General features: G+C 39.4%; 2 protein-coding genes across 4 annotated transcripts in view; both read right to left on the reverse strand.

Annotated features, from left to right (window-relative positions):
• ankle2 (ankyrin repeat and LEM domain containing 2) overlaps window positions 1-1,515 on the reverse strand; it is a 39,423-nt gene extending 37,908 nt beyond the window's left edge. Inside the window, exon 1 of the mRNA XM_068006140.1 lies at window positions 1,411-1,515. The gene's annotated coding sequence lies outside the window, so the exon portion shown is untranslated. The remainder of the gene's footprint in view (window positions 1-1,410) is intronic.
• Window positions 1,516-8,908: 7,393 nt separating this feature from the next.
• golga3 (golgin A3) overlaps window positions 8,909-17,255 on the reverse strand; it is a 71,786-nt gene continuing 63,439 nt past the window's right edge. For all 3 annotated transcript variants that reach the window (XM_068006139.1, XM_068006138.1, XM_068006137.1), the window contains 4 exons: window positions 14,993-15,115; window positions 13,936-14,100; window positions 12,858-13,021; window positions 8,909-9,369 (listed from right to left, as the gene is read on the reverse strand). In XM_068006139.1, coding sequence (XP_067862240.1) covers window positions 9,159-9,369; window positions 12,858-13,021; window positions 13,936-14,100; window positions 14,993-15,115 — 663 coding nt within the window. In that variant the 3' untranslated portion in view covers window positions 8,909-9,158. The remainder of the gene's footprint in view (window positions 9,370-12,857; window positions 13,022-13,935; window positions 14,101-14,992; window positions 15,116-17,255) is intronic.

Genomic DNA, 17,255 nt, shown 5'->3' on the forward strand with positions numbered 1-17,255 from the left:
TGTCCTTGGAGGTCCTTTAAAAATTACAACATATGTACTAATTATACCTAACATTTTAACCAGCATGTTCATGTTTTTTTTGTGTTTTCAGTACATCCTCAATCCCTATCGAACCAGATTATCTGCTTGCATGGATGAACAGATATAATGATTAGGTAGTTAGAATATGGAAAGCCGTGGGCCTATTTCTGGATTATAAATTCAGCTTTTGCGGCAGGTGTAAACTAACTGATATTTCAAGAAATTAACAAGTAATTTTGATTTCCCTAATCCAATCATTTCAGCATATAAACAGAAGTGTTTTGGCTTGTTAAAGACTACAGGGTTTGCACAATACAAATAAAGCATAAGTAATGTCACAGAGCCAGAATGTGATCTTGGCAAAAGCTCTATTGAATGCACATACTTCGTATAAACTGCCTCATCAGTAACAACGCTGATAAATATTTAATACTCAGTTCCTAATATTTCTATTAAAATCACATTTCCAGAATACTTCCTACATTTGATACACGAGACACTACCTTTCATGTACACCATACCGAAAACATTCTAGTAATTGAACACTAGGACTATAACATCAGTATCTATGGGAACCCAGATCTGCAACCTAGAAGGACAACAAAAACATCAAATGGATTAAGAGCAAAACACGTTACAAGTCAGCCTTTTCTTTTTACATTAAAAATATTTGAACCTTTGGAAAAGTGTTTTACACATCAATCCCACACTAGCTTTGTTTAATCACATAATCACCTCATTGTACAGCAACCTGTCATGGTTTAAACTGACAGAAAAAACACACAATCCTATTTTCGGATTTAGAACTCAGCCCATTACTGAAATTCTTGTTTAGATCCATTAACATCTACTTTCTTTCCTTGAATGATACAATGTCTATTCTTTTCTTTTTTGTTCCTAATCTCATTGTTTGTAGGCACGTTGTGACTCCCCACCCACAACAAATAAAACACCAGTTTCTTGAATCAAACAATAGGTGAATCCCATTTCTTTAGCTTATTGGGTGTGGGAGGGGAGGGGAGGGGAGGGGAAAATAGAAGCACTGATCAATGTACAAGCAGTGATGAAAGGGAAAAAGAACTCGGCTTTGCTACCCTTTGAAGCACAAAAACCAGTGATAAACCTTCCCCCCCAAATAGAGAAGAAAGAAAAACACGTTAGGACCAGTCTGTATTATTGACATGAGAGTCCGCGCACGCGCACTGCTGCCTCGGCGGACTGTAACTGGCAGAGGCTCCCAATCGGGCAAAAGGAGGCGCGGCCGAATCGACAACACGGGTCCCGCTGGTACACCGTGCCCAGTGAAGGGGGGGGCACGAGTCTCCACTCCCCGACTGTACAGAACCGTAAGCTGTTCTTTTAATCTAACTTTAAAAAAAAATCACCGACCTGACGAACATTCCGCGCTCGACGGCACTGCTGTAACGACACGTCTCCCAACAACCGCGACCCGTTCAAACTGTCGGACAGAAAGGACCCCTCCCGGCCAGGCGTGGCCAACACACTGCCTGCGCAGAGAGAGAGAGAGAGAGGGGAAAAAAAAACACACATCCGGGAATTGGGCAAACCCATTCACCGACCCCGCCCCTCAACTGGGCCAGTTGCCTGCGGCTACTCCTCCCCACCGCGGGTGGCGCTGTGGAGCCAAATGCGCTTGCCCCACAGCGCCCCCTGTCGCGGACCGAAACTAAAGAGCCAGAGCCCAGAGTTTAATTGAGGAAGGAGTGATGTCAATCATCGAGGGAACTAATTGCAGAAGAATCTTGAGCTCACCGAATAACTCCATGCAGATTACCACAAATAATTCTAAAATAACTTTTTTTTTTTGGAGGCTAATAAGCCTTTTAAATACCAAACTCAATGTTTCCTCTACAAGTAGAGGGAAGCACTAGGCATCCGTACAAGTATGTAGCTGAGATCAAGAGTTATATGCAGAAAAATCAGATTTGCATCCGATTGCTCTTTAGTGCAGTTGACTGATGCTCCAACTTTCTGTGCAATTATTAGTGTTCTGAGACTAAGAGTTTTTTTCTTTCCTGATGCAATGTAACTTGTTCAGATTCTGTACTATTTTCAGGCAGTTGCCTGGTTTAAAAAAAAAATCAATTGACCCAGAGGTGATTCTCTGAACTTGGGCTCTCATCCCTAAATTTGACAATTTCCAAAGGATTCCAAATTTCCCATACGCTATGGCAAAAGTAGAGCTGGAACAAGCAATGACTGATAAACCAGGCTAATGGCAAGGAATTTGTTCCATCCCTATACCCACTTAACCTAAAAGAAAACGTACTTGCTTTAGCTGTCCCTTGAGGTTTATTTCTGGGATCTCTTTTAAGTTTTAACAGTACTTAATAAATTCCAGTATTTCTTCAACTTGTTCTCCAAAGAGCTTTCCCCTCAACAGCTTTACTTGATGCTATGATATGCATAACCTGTTGTACCTACGGAACAGTATGTCATTAGCTCCTACCTTATCGGTATCAACTGCATACCTTTGAAGTTGCTTTGCTATCTACATTTTGCTCATCAATAGAATTGAACTATCAGCAATGGGGGCAACACAATTAGCATCAGTATCCCTGGGATAGAGCAATAGGTTAAATCAGCCATGGTCATTCTTTGGATTGACTTTCAGCAAGCCCTATTGGGACTTTGAAGGTGGATGCTGAGGCTAACTACTATGGCTTTTGCAGTTGAAGAGCTCACTGACATTCACTGGCCAGGTTGATAATGGTCACCTCAGCTAGGTACAGGAGAGCAACAACTACTTCCAGTACTGTACCCTAGCATAAGTTAATACCTTCAGTAAAGTCAAAGAAAATTGGAAGAGAACAAAAATTAAAATAAAAGTATCTCAGTGATATTTCCCCATTAGGTGATGCAATTATTTCCATGGAATATAAACAAAGAAGGAAAAGCAGTGACAATTCTACAGGTGGTTAGTAGCGGTTGTAGGTCCACTTACTGCAAGTACAATGAGATTGTTGCAAGAGTTTATTAAAATACCCTAAAATTACATCAAACTGATGGACAATGGGTATCTCTCAACTAACTACCAAGATTTAGCTTGCTACTGGGTTCTTTAATTTGATTCCTGTACATAAAGGCACTCTCAAAAGAACATGCGAGCTCATGTTGATACAACTATTGCCAAATCAGTGGTTGTCATCAGGCAGGTACCCAAGGGATGAGTCAAGTTATTCAATTTAAATACAAACATGTGATTTCTTAAAATATGTTTTTGATTGGCAGCTCATTTTGAGTTTAACATGTTATTTAAATTCTCTGATCTTTCTTTTAATGGATTTATCAGCTTAAGAAGCTCCTTAAAACCTACCTCTTTGACCAAGCTTTTGGTCACCTGTCCTATTATCTCATATGGCTCGGTGTCAAGTTTTGTTTGACAATCACTCCTGTGAAGCGCCTTGGGATGTTTTACTATGTTAAAGGCACTATATAAATGCAAGTTGTTGTTTGCAAATCAAAACTAAATCAGGGTTCTAAGAGAAATAGGCCAGAATGCTTCTCAAGATGGTGGGAAAAGAACCCTTATGTAAGAAAAATACTTGCATCATAGTTTAGCACAAGGATCTAACTCAGCTTAACCATTACAAACATGTAGTTACTGCTATTATTTGCATGTTCTTTTACTAGTTAATAAGTTTGTTTGGCAGTTATGGCCTAAATTCTAGCATAGTGTTACTCTGCTGCCTTCTGAAGCTATGATAAAATCAATGAACTGAAGGGGATTCGTTCATTCCTTGGATAGGCTACGAATTAATTTTCTGAATTCTCTTTTTATTGACTTACTAGAGTACTTCTGTTGCTGTGTACCAATAAAAAAAATATCTTCTGCAGCGATAGTACTGTTTTCCTTTGGGTAGCTGACATGGTCGTTTGGAAGTTAGGACACATGATCCCAGCAGTGTGGCAATTGTTACAGGGCTCGTCCACACAGAAAAGTTTGAAAACTACTAGAATTCCATATTAGGGTTTTGCATGGCGGGATAAAACTCCGTAACACTTAAAAAAGGAGAGACAATATATCATGTGAAAACATTCTTTAATCATGGCACAATATATATGCAAACATACACTCAAGTCCAGACAAAATAAACTGATCCATGCATAATCCCAATCCAAGAACAGTTTCCCCAAATACTGTGTCTTTAATGATCATTGAATATTCTCAATGTGACTTAATTTCTCCTGAATACAGCAGTTTGTTAGAACATAATCCAGATCCTGCAGAGGTGGGCCTTAACCTCTGGTAGAGAATTTAGGGTGCACTACAACAACTTGCAGTTATATAGCGCCTTTAATATAGTAAAACGTCCCAAGGCACTTCACAGGAGCGTTAGTATTGGTGCAAAGTAGTTTCATTTTGCACCTAAGCCAAGAATTTGTAGTATAAATCTGGAGTCAGAGCCTAACTTCACTTTGGAGCGAAACTCAATTCACTTCAAAGTCAGGCTCGGCCCTGACTCTGGATTTACATTGTAACTCGAGTGCTAGTGTGCAATGAAACAGCTTATCACTGTGCTACAGTTGTAGTATAAATAAATACAGCCTTAGTTAAAAATAGCAATTCTTGGGGAAAAAAAAAAGCAGGAACAACCTGTATTCTGCAGAAAACGCATTCTCATTGCAAAACATAGGCAGAAGCAGTTTGCCCAAAGCAGTTTTGTCAAGAAAAGCTTTAAAACTAAAACTTTGAAAAAGAAAATCATCCTGACCCATAAAGTCAGTGAAATAATGTCATTGTGCCCCAAAACATCATCTTATAGGACACGTGGGCAGTCTTGGGAGATGAGTTACCTTAAATAACCATAAACTTCCCATACCGCTCTATAAAAGACAGTTGAAGAATTTTTGTGTAATACTGTAGTAGTTTTGTATTTTGGTCTAACATTATATGACAAGATAATAAACTTAGCAGAACATTTTGATATGTAGTTTATGTATAGGGTCAGCTTTGCAATCCTAAATGGATGTACCGTTGGCTTGCCTAAAGGACAAAGCTAATTACTTGCACCTCCCTTTCAGATCATTAGAGACAGGTACAAAAAACAGGTAGCTTTCTCGGTTGTGCTGTTCAAACATATTTGGTGAAACTCTGGCTTCTAGAGCAAAAACAGCATTGGAAATAGAAGCTTATCTTGTATAGTTTGTCGAGAGAACCTTCTAAAAATAAATTTTGGACTGCCCTCCCAATGATGTAAAGTGCGCGTGTTGGGAGGGGTGCACATAAGAGAAAGCCAACTTGGCATCCTTCCTTAACACTCTACTCCCTGCATATACAATGGACAAAGTGAGATAGGATTTACAAAGCACACACCAATGTAAACAAGTGTGCAAAAGATCATTAAGAGCAAATACAATTTGACACCAAAGAATACAAAATTATATAAGGGAAAGAGTTTAGAAGAGTTACAATTGCACAAAGAAAATGTGATTACAAATCATGTCTGTGTAAATTTTAACAAAGTGCAAAACATTTTGTTTATGTTAAAATTAATTGAGACTAAGAAAAAAACAAATTTTCATTTATATAGCACCTTTCATGAGCTCAGGACATCCTAAAGTGCTTTACAGCCAATTAAGTACTTTTTGAAATGTGGTCACTGTTGTGATGTAGGAAACATTATCCCAGACTAGGATTAAGATAAAGCTTTACTTTCTCCCCAAAGGTCCTTTCAGAAAGACAGTTTGAAAGTAAATTTGCATCTCTAGGAATTAATAGTTGCTTTCATTTGCCCAGATTATGGCCCCAATCAATATCTCATCTGCAGCTATAAAGATGTAGGTTCACAAAAGGGCTTTTATTTTAAACAAGTCGTTCAGAACTTCAAACAAATGCTGCATAAATAAATCTGGGAAATTTTTCAAAACATTTATAATTATGTAAGTAGCTATCAAATTTTACATAAATGCAAGGAATGCTAAAACTGTTATTTATATGTAGAGTATATATGATTGAGATTGGATGCTGAGTAAAAGCTCCTTCTATTCTGCCCCACTGCAGATCAGCACCCTTATTGCACCAGTGGGGTATTTTTTTTGTGATCTCCAAATATGATGCCAATTTAATATCAACTTGGGGCAGGTTTGCCCTGTAATCCCTTGCCCACTAGGAACTGGATTGAGTCTTCACAAATTCTTTTCACAAAGGACCCGTATAGGTAGCAGACAGTCGAGCCCATTATCCCATCAGTCTGGGCTGCATTTGAATTTGGGTCAATAAAATAAGACAAATGTCTAACCCATCGCATCCCCCAGCATATATACTTTATAAAGAAATACCCTGCAAACAGCAGTATACACTTAATTTCTTCAGTGAAGATGCAACACCTATCTGCACTTTGTGCAGTGCTATTCTGGGACAGCATGACAGAATATCAATCAATAAGCATTTGGATTCTGAAACACAAACATAAGCAGAAGCTGCAGGTTTTAAAAAAAATTACAGGCCGTTTTATTCATTTTATTGAACAAAAGAAAGCAATTATGGTAATAGTTATGACTAGTAGTTTTATTTTCAAAAGCTTGGAAAGAGAAGGATTCTGTGAATTGCACAGGGGCTGAGGATTAATCTGTGGAGTTACTTGAACACCAACATATGGTTGGCTTGAACTTTATTCAAAAAAAAGTTGCAAGGATAACATTTTTTAAAAAGACTTTCTCCTAGTCCTAGATGATCCATTAATAGTTTTAATGCTTTAAAAACAAAACACAAGAAATAATGTGTTTAAACCACATGCTTTATATGGTTGTGATAACCGGTCATTTTCTGGGCTGTTGTGCTATAATATTGCTACAGAGTGATCAGCTTCAATAATGTCACCATAATGTTAAACAATCCTGCATTGAAACACCATGATACACCAAGGCCACAGAGCACTGGATATTCAGTGCTGGCACAATGACTGAAAAAAAAAATTAAAGCCATCATATAAAATTTAAAACAAAGTGATTTTTACGCTCAAGGATTTAGGCAACGGTTCTTAACAGTTGGAGCTCCATCCTTGCTGTTTGACATTATAACCCTTCACAATCATTTCCTTATAATCAATTACTCTCCTATAATCATTATTTTCTGTGTATCGCTTGACCATGTAAGGGCATTTTGTTAGATAGTGGATACTCGGTCATGGAATTGAGGAGACTTCAGTAACTCCTATTTGCAAGTTATAAAACACTTGCTCTTAAGCAAATTCTGTACTCTTTAGCTCCCATCATTTTATATATAAAGTAAAATATGAACTATAAAATAGGTTATGCAGATGACTGAGCATGTTTAATTGGTATCGTCCATGCATACTGTAAATAAGATATACCTTTACCTAAAAGAAAAATGTAAAAAGTAAAACATACATGAAAAACCATTACCAAAAATAGTTTATTGCACAATGCTCTCCAGCAATATTATGCACAAATTTAAGTCCCTTAACATGCTTACAGAACTTCCACACTGTACAAGATAGTCTGTTGCTAAGTAAGTCCAGAGGGCACAGACCAAACCAACCAAAAACAAAAAATAAACAGAATGCAGAAGTCAAATTAAACTGAACAGTGAGTAGTTACTGAGCAAACTATTCCACCATCTCAGGACAACAGCAGTTACTGAGATAGAAACAATAATTGACACAGTGCACAAATGTCGAATATAGTCAAAACAGTTCTAGTTAGTCTTATGCATTACTTAGGCACAACCTCTGTCGCTGCTGAAAAAGGAATTTGCTTTTCAACTTACTTGACAGTGATATAAATACACTTTCTCTTCATGACAGAACATCTTGAGTAAATGGCAGTGGGATTTTCTGTTAAGTATATTCATAATTTTTTGTTAAAAAACATATCAGTAACCCAAGATCCACACAAATAACTTTTCTTTATGCTTGTCAAGGTGAGGATGCTTAGTGCTGGGAAATGAACTACTCTTCCATTGTAGGCACCAAGTGTCAGCAACCAGTACTCCCAGGTGACAGGCGGGTACAGTTTAAAGCTCCCTTTACACTGACCCAACAATGCTTCTTATTAGTCCCAACCTGAGAAGAGCACCTCCTTGGGCACCTATGTAACATTTCCATTTTTCACACCTGCCGTCCATGTGGCCTTTTTGAGCCCAACTAGGGGCCATTTTGTGCCATGGACCCATACCTACTAATAGCTGGGTTAAAACCTTTATTCACTGGTCTTGGTTGGATTCAAACCCAGAGTTGCTAAACTTGCTGTGTGAACCACTCCCCTACCAGTGTTGTAAAGCAACACAAAAATGCAACATTTAGATGACACCATATATTAGTGCGAATACAAGAGCAAAATGTAATACACATTTCAAAAGAGCATCTTCAGCATTTGCTGCTGAGGTTAGGCTGCCAGTTTGTATTCTTAGGGTTTGCCTGTAGCTCCACAAACTTGGAGATCAAAAGGTGCAATGTATGTTTTTAACTATGCTTTCTTCCAAGAGGAAGTAATAGTTTTCTTAACGTTAAGATGAAAGTGTACAAAACACACTATTATCCTCAGATTAAACTTTGACTTATCCAGTACCAACATAATGCTGCCCGTCTCAAACTCCAACTTCAACTTAAATCGAGAACTTTCAGAACTGTAAAACAAAACTTACAATCAGTTTTTATTTTTTAAAGTAAAATGTCATTTTAATAAATTAGAATCAATATTTTTCTTATCCTTTTAAGCTCTTCCTGAACGAAGGCAACTCACCTCGTGTTTATTTCCCCCGCTCCCCCTCACTAAGGGTAGGGAGCCCCAAATAGATAGTGATGAATTTCTCCAAAATAGTCCACCCCACTTAATGGCCAATGGACTAACCTCCTCAAGAAAAATAAAGTTAACCCCTCCCCACCCCATCTCCTTTTCTTCTTTCCCCCCCCCCCCTCTCTTTGTATGGACCCAGCAGCCTAACAAAAATCACCTGTGGCAGGTGGATTTAAGCAACTAACGGTGATACTTAAATCCATAACCAGTAGTGTGAAGGAGGCACCTTAACCACTTTGCTGCTAGGCTGCCAAAAAAAGCAGAATGTAAATAAAGCACAAGGAGGTTTGGAAAACATTCCTACTCATCAGCGCCGCTGAGGGCTTTTATATTTGTGGAGGTGCAGAAATTGTTCCCTACTGACAGTTCCTATTCGCATGGTTAGTATTTGCACTGTTGTTGAGGTCAGTTTCTGTACTGTTGCTGCACTGCTCTGCTGTTGCTGGGATGGAGCCATCAGCAGTAAGTTCCAGCAACTGTCCTTCGATTTGTGTCCATGACGACATAGACTGGTGTACAGTTACCGTGTGCTCCTCCATCTGTCGCTGTAAACTGTCCATCTCTTGCCTTTGGATGGGAGAAGAAAAAAAGATTGTTTTAAAAAAAAACATATATATAATATATATATATAAAAATAGATGTCCCATGTTATTGCCCACAGATAATCCAGGAACTGTACAGTCCTGCTGCCATGTAGTGTGACAGTGACTTCCCCATCGCCATAATAAAACAAACTTTACTGAAGCAATATCACAAGGTGAAATATGACACACCGTGCTAATACTGAACAATACAGGACCCTCAGATACCATATTCTTAATACCATTACTTCACAGAACTTGCTTAAGGCGAAAGGACATGACTTTGTCTTTCCTTCCCAAAACCTCAGTCTCAGTTATTTTGCCCAATCTCCCACAATGGATTTGCAGTATTTGTATAAAGTGCAAGTACTTCATTTTATTTCTCCCTCCTCCAACCTGAAACCTTTTCTCACATATTATTTAGATGATTATAAAAGTGATTTTTCCTTCCCCATTACTTCCCATGGTGGATTTATAGTTTTTTCTAAAGCTCTCCTTGATGCAGCACTGCAGCAAACTGGTTTTACCAACCGTCAAGTCTCCAATTATCAGTCACTTGAAGAGATTCACCAAGGTTCAGACCTGGCTATCAGACCATCTAACTGACACTGGCAACAAGGGCCAAACCCAGCATCAACATGCCTTATAAACATTCCCTTCTGGCCCTAGCAAAAACATCAGTCCCACTCTGCGACAGGAAAGCACTTGTCCCAAATGCTACCTGTAGTTCAGAATTCTTAATTCACATTTTAACCTGTGTAAAACTTTGCAAAAATTAAATCTCTATTTCCCAATCATTCTCAGGATTTGTAACATTAAATTATTAATTTTGTAGGTAAGCTTAATGATGTTAGTATGAATCAATTAACTTTTGCACTTAGATAATAAATGTTAATTATGCAGATGCAAATTCAGCTGGATCAGAAATCCAAGACTGGAGCCACTTTGAAAAAAGCTAATTAAGCAATATGATCGATTCAAGTTGCAGTGTTTGGTTGCTTTCCGGCGGGATCTTTCCTGATCTGTATTTTTTTCTCAAAAAAAAACTCTCGACCACTCTATCCTTGAAAACTACCGCCCCAACTCTAACCTCCCTATCCTCCCCAAAATCCTTGAATGCGTTGTCGCCTCCCAAATCCGTGCCCATCTTTCCTACAACTCCATGTTTGAATCTCTTCAATCAGGTTTCCGCCCCTGCCACAGTACTGAAACAACCCTAATCAAAGTCACAAATGCCATCCTCTGTGATTGCGGTGCACTATCCCTCTTCATCCCTTTTAGGCTCTTTGCAACCTTTGACACAGTTGACTACTCAATTCTCCACCGACTCCTCTGTTGTCCAGCTCAGTGGGACTGCTCTGGCTTAATCCCACCCATACCTATTCAATCGTAGACAGAGCATCTCCAGCAATGGCTTCCATTCCTACGCTGGACCTATCCTCGGCTTAAGGTTTCTTTAACTGTAGGTTTTTCTTTAAACAGTCAAATTAGGCATTCTGTACTTCTGTTTCTTACAAAATATTATTTAAACCCATAACTATGTTATGCAAGTGTCTTTCAACTTTGATTACTGAATAATAATTAGCGAAGAAGATTTTAGAATTTGGTCACAAAAATTAATACTGCAATTCACCAGCCAGCTCCTGGTGCACAAATCTTGTGTAACTGGTGTCAACACCGAAATAACTTTAAGGTTCTCAGCTGGGAAGACTTTTTTTTTAAACTGGGTTTTAATAAGTTAACCGTATCCCACAGCCTAATTTCAAGACTAGAGGGAATAGGAAACTGGTGGGAGTGAAAAAATCTCGGCAAGCGTCCAAACATCAAACTATGACGACAAAGCTCAAAATACTGCACCATACATTAATACTACTTTATAAGCAGCTAGTCATAGAGCTGAATATTTTAACAAGATCCAGGCTATGGATGGAAAAACACGCGGTTTTTAACATTGGCATCATTTTAATTCAGTTTTCGGGATACCGTTGTCCGTGAGCCAGCTGCTGGCATTTATACCACTAAATCCAGTTCTCTTATCCCAGCAGCGAGCTTGTAAACCCACAGATAATTGGGTCACTGCACCTTAGGAAGGATATATTGGCCCTGAAGGGAGTGCAGCGGAGATTTACTAGAATGACACCTGGACTCCAAGGGGTAAATTACGAGGAGAGATTACACAAAATAGGGTTGTATTCCCTGGAATTTACAAGATTAAGGGGTGATTTGATCAAAGTTTTCAAGATATTAAGGGGAACTGATAGGGTAGATAGAGAGAAACTATTTCCACTGGTTGGGGAGTCTAGGACGAGGGGACATAGCCTAAAAGTTAGAGCCAGGATTTTCAGGAGTGAAGTTAGGAAACACTTCTACACGCAAAGGGTGGTAGAAGTTTGGAACTCTCTTCCGCAAACAGCAGTTGATGCTAGCTCAATTGTTAATTTTAAATTGGAGATTGGTATTTTTTTTGTTAAACAAAGGTATTAAGGGAAATGGGGCTACGGTGGGTATATGGAGTTAGGTCACAGATCAGCCATGATCTCACTGAATGGCGAAACAGGCTCGAGGGGCTAAATGGCCTCCTCCTGTTCCTATGTCTACAAGACTGTTGCTAGTTTTGTGGTGTAAACGCAGGAGGCAGCTCACAGGTGCCAGACTTCCAAAATCCAAAATAAATTATGCCAATATAAAAGCAACATTAGTTTTCTCCAGGCACCAATGATGCAATAGCATGGCCAATAATTCTGATGGTATCAAAAATGAGTTTTTTTCCCCCCATTGCAGAGGGTGTAAGAATAGCACATTGCTGTGATATTTTGGACATTTAGAGCTGCTTAGAGTCCAATTACAATAGATTCTTCATTCTCTAGATGCATTGGGACTAGAATGGTATCCCCTATATTAAAATGGCCGAGGTATAATCTGACATGAACGGCTGAACTGTCTCGCATTGTTTGAAACATCACCTGTGCTTCATTTCAAGCCTCAATCCAATTTCTGTCGGCTGAGTGACACCTACTACTGTTGCCGGGATCCAGAAGTGCCACAAGCAGCAGCTTTGGTCCAACTATCATGTAACTGCTGCAAATGCCATATTGTGAAGGGTTTTTATTTGTAATCAGATTAGATGCTGTAGATCAAGATCAGATCTCCCTTTGAGGTCAATTCTTTCAGAAATGTAATCCAGTTTGATGCACTCCAGTCTGGAGCTCCATTTGCATTGACCTTCTATACTGTCTGATTCTCATCTCACAATATTGTACAGTACAGCAAAATGTTAGCCAGTAAGCTGAAGTCTTTAGAAAACAGAGGGCCAGCTGGCTCAGGTTATTCTACAAACCAGACACCATCTTATCTGGATCATTTCAAATCAACACCACGGTTATCCCAAGATGGTTAGCAATAAAGTTTCTCTGTTCTGTGCACATATGAAAACTTACAACAAAAACCAAACCAAACATTTTGCAAGGAACTTACCTGAGCTGCTTCAAACAACTGTGGAGGTTATTAAGAGGCTCTTTACTCACAGCCATTGGTGGCCTGAGTAGTTCCTCAAGAAGGGAGGCAGGTACAGGGCAATCTGGGATCTTTACCGGAGTCACAGGATTTGATGAAACAGCATCTCCTTTCAACTCTATTCTCTGTTCAAAAATAAAGTTTATTTAAATTACAGTATTACATAGTATTACAGCACAGGAATTGTTTATTCTCCACATAAGCCTCCTCCCACCTTATTTCATCTAACCCTATCAGCATATCCTTCTATCCCTTTCTCCCTCGTGTGTTTATCTAGCTTCCCCATAAATGCAGCAATGCTTCAATCCGACACAATAGTTCAAGTAAACTAGAATGTTGAACAGTGGAATTAAAAATTTAAAATCTGTTTAGTTGCATAATGAATGTCAAAAATTCAACAGTGTTGCAACATTTAGTAGCAGACAGGAGTTTATATCATGCTGTACGAGTTACAACTAGTTAAAAATGAACCAAAACTTAACTTGGCTCTATCAACTTTACAAAAAAATGAAGCTGGTACAAAATGGTGCATTTCAGAAAAGTTCTGCGGAATTCTCCAGGAAGTTTTTGCCTTTGTTCATGCAGACAGGATTGAAATTAAGAATTACTACGATTATATCCATTTAGATTTCCTGACATTGATATTATTTAAACATTATCTGGAGAAAGAAACATCTAATACAACATGTTCTGATGGTACTAAGCTATGCATCCAAGTAACAAGTACAAAGGAGTTAGTTCAAAAGAGATCTGGACTAATAAAGTAGATAGGCTAAGGAATGGCAAATATAGATAAATGTAAAGCGATATATTGGAACAGGCAATATGAAACATCAAACAGGGCACGATCTTGTTCAATATTTCATGTTCCTTTTCTGAAACTCATTTCAGCCACACTAGGGATCAATGCTATGACCAACTGAGTCACATTTAGCCAGAGACATCTGGGGAAGTTCTTCTTTGCCTAGACCAAATACTTCAGGGCATTAATACACTATTATGGAAACCATTCTATTCTGTCCTGGAGTTATCCACTCACCTTGCGTGTTTTTGTCTGTTTGAGGTTCATCTTAAGTTGCTGGTTTTGCTGCAGTAACATCTTCATGCTGTTTCTTAGTTCTGTCACCTTAGTTTGGAGCATGAACTTGTCCTTACGAGTTACAGTGAGCTCCCCCTGCAGTTCCTCCAGGTTAGTCTTAATACCCTGCAAAATACAGAGTAAAGAAGAATCAGCTACATTTTAAGCTACAGTACTGATTTCAAACACCATCTACTAAAAACATGCTGGAAACTTCTAAATTCTGATGAAAAATGTTTATTAACGTTAGCACAATGGTAAACAGTTTAAGAAAAATGAAGCCAACAGAAATATATGCAGATTGTTGTGCCAATTGTGAGGGCAGTTTAGTTGAGGGCCATGTCCATTTGAAACTTGATTGAAACAGTCCCCAAAAAAACCCTTAGGATCTTTCCCTTCAGAAAGCAACATGCATGTAAAAACAAAAAAAGGCAAGTGGGTACACCAATAATGTTCCTGAATTGGATACCAGAAAGAAGGTGAATAAAAGCCCAGACTATATTGTCATCCCACTTCCCCACTCCACGCCTCTGGGAAAAATACCCCTTCACATCCTGGCTGAGATCTGGAACTCACCACATGAAGCACAGAGTGTGTGACGCTATACCCTAGCACTCTCAGGCTCACGGTCAGTGACATTTCATATCGTCCCACAGCATGTTAACCAATATAGTACCAGGGTATGCAGAGATTCCACATTAAAAAACGTACACATTATTCCTACTCCAGTGCAGTACTGTAGCACAGCGCAGGCATTTAGTGAGTTACCTGAATGCATAACCCAGTAATTGTGACTATTCAGTTATAAGTTGAATATTATTTACATTAAATTCCTGCTGCATATTTTGAACTTTCTATGCAACAGGACTTGTAACCAACAGGGTGATGGGCGAAGTCCACTAGCACTAAATTGCCATTCAGCAGGTAACATTTTGGGGTAAGCTTTCATGTAACAAAATTGTGCAAAGTTTAGCAATGGAGATACCTAAACATGGCTGTTCTTGGTAACATCTCCCACCTGTAGTGCTTCTTGTAGTCCTTCCAACTCCTTCTGACTTCGCTGCTCAGTCAGTGCCAATTGCTGCCTCAAAGCTTGTAGGTCTCTTTCCTTCTGTTCAACTTCCCATTTCAAGTCCTCCACCTGGAAAGAAAGAATTTTTACTCTATCATAATCACAAATATCAGTCGCCATGTTGGAAGCATTCCCTGAACTAATTCTCATTGCTGGCAACTGATACCATCTCCCTTTGCTGAAGGGACAGATGGCAATCACACAGGTGACCGAGTGTGCTCAAAGTGCTCCGTGTTGAGAATTAAAACCTTCAGTAAATGCAGTGCCACAACCTTACTGATGGAATTAAAATTTAATATTTGTAACAGGGCTGAACCACCTCTGCAAAGCATTTCTTCACACTGCAGTTACATCTTTAAGGCATCAGCATCCATTAGTAATCACAAATTGTTCCTAAAAGACCTTTTAAAAATCAGGATTGTCCAGGGATCTAAAAAGGTTTTTTCTAACTAGTACAACACTAATATCATGAATAATGTCTAGCCATTTCAGCTACTTCCACAGTCAACACCGTGTGTGGCAGTGTACAGCATATTTCAGAGGGAATTACTTTAAATACTAGTAAAGCAGTTGCAAAATCAACAAGGCTGCTGTTTAAAATATTCTCGGCTCCTCACTCTTCATTCCTCTTAGGGAGGCATTTATTTTGTTGCTGCATTCCACACCCCATCTCTCCTCACGTGCTTGTTCGACAGGTGCCAGCTGTCCTCCAGTATCTTAACTGAATGGTTGTGCTTCGCATGTGAGCCTAGATAGTGAATGGCAGTGGGCCATCTGACCATGAGCATTAAAGCAGAGCCTAATCTTGTAGGGTGTACTCATGACAGGGAGTTATAGAGAAGGAGAGGGGAGGTAGAGGTGGGGGGGGAAAAAAGGAGAGAAGGGAGAGCAGAGGGGAAAATTTTCCAATTCCACAAAGGTCACTGAATAGTAATCAGCAGCAGGAGTCTCCGCTGATTTCTCCCTTCTGTAATCCAGGGCTCAGAGTTAAATTATAGCAGCACCACTACTGGCCAGCTAAGTCTAACAGCACAGTCTGTCGATCTGGTGGGGGCCCTCTGATCTGCATGGCTTAATACGACACCCTTTATCCACAAAGCCACTGGCAAAAGTCCCAGTTTAAATTTACAAATCTATATCTACTTTCATAGTATCTTATTAGTCTGCAGCACAACACATTGGGGTGTCTTTTCACCATCATTGGGACTGCATCACAGATGGTTTTGAACAAAGTTTAAGTCTAGGAATGAGCGCTGTGTGACCCTGACAAACATTTTACCAGACTGATGCCTGGGATGGCGGGACTGACGTATGAGGAGAGATTGGGTCGACTAGGCCTATATTCACTAGAGTTCAGAAGAATGAGAGGTAATCTCATGGAAACATAAAATTCTAACAGGACTACAGAGTCTAGATGCAGGGAGGATGTTCCCAATGGCTGGGGAGTCCAGAACCAGGGGTCACAGTCTCAGGATACGGGGAATGCCATTTAGAACCGAGATGAGGAGAAATTTCTTCACTCAGAGGGTGGCAAACCTGTGGAATTCTCTACCACAGAAGGCAGTGGAGGCCAAGTCATTAGATGTATTCAAGAAGGAGATAGATATAATTCTTAATGCTAAAGGGATCAAGGGAAAAAGCGGGAACAGGGTACTGAGTTAGACGATCAGCCATTATCATTTTGAATGGCGGAGCAGGCCCGAATGGCCTACTCTTGCTCCTATTTTCTATATTTCCTTTTCCAGAGATACACGTACAAAAAATTCACTGCACACCAGGCAAAAATGTTAAATTGGTCACAGACACTAAATTACCAAGATCTTTTCATGATAAAGTCTTCCATGCACCCAAATGACACCCTTAAATCAAGAGTTTAAGTACATCTTTCACCCCCACCACCACAAAAATGGACCTCCTATCTATAGCAGACTTGTTTCTCAGACAGGATGGATTACTAGGTTATCTGTGCGCTCCGTGAAAGCACCACTGTCTGGTGTTGTGACACTTTTGATGGAGACACCAATTCTTTACCTTGGGAGTATTGACTCAAGTATTGAGTGCCTAACTCAGTTCAAGCATTTCCATAGTAAAATGCAGATTGGCCAATTTCTGCTACAGCAGAGTTGCAATTTAGTCTTGGGATAGTCAATATTAGATGAAGCATGCACAACTCCTCCCTGACATAAATATGCTGTATTTCTTGGTATTA

The sequence above is a fragment of the Heptranchias perlo genome, chromosome 25 (assembly GCF_035084215.1).
Source record: "Heptranchias perlo isolate sHepPer1 chromosome 25, sHepPer1.hap1, whole genome shotgun sequence".
In the NCBI taxonomy this organism is placed as follows: domain Eukaryota; kingdom Metazoa; phylum Chordata; class Chondrichthyes; order Hexanchiformes; family Hexanchidae; genus Heptranchias; species Heptranchias perlo.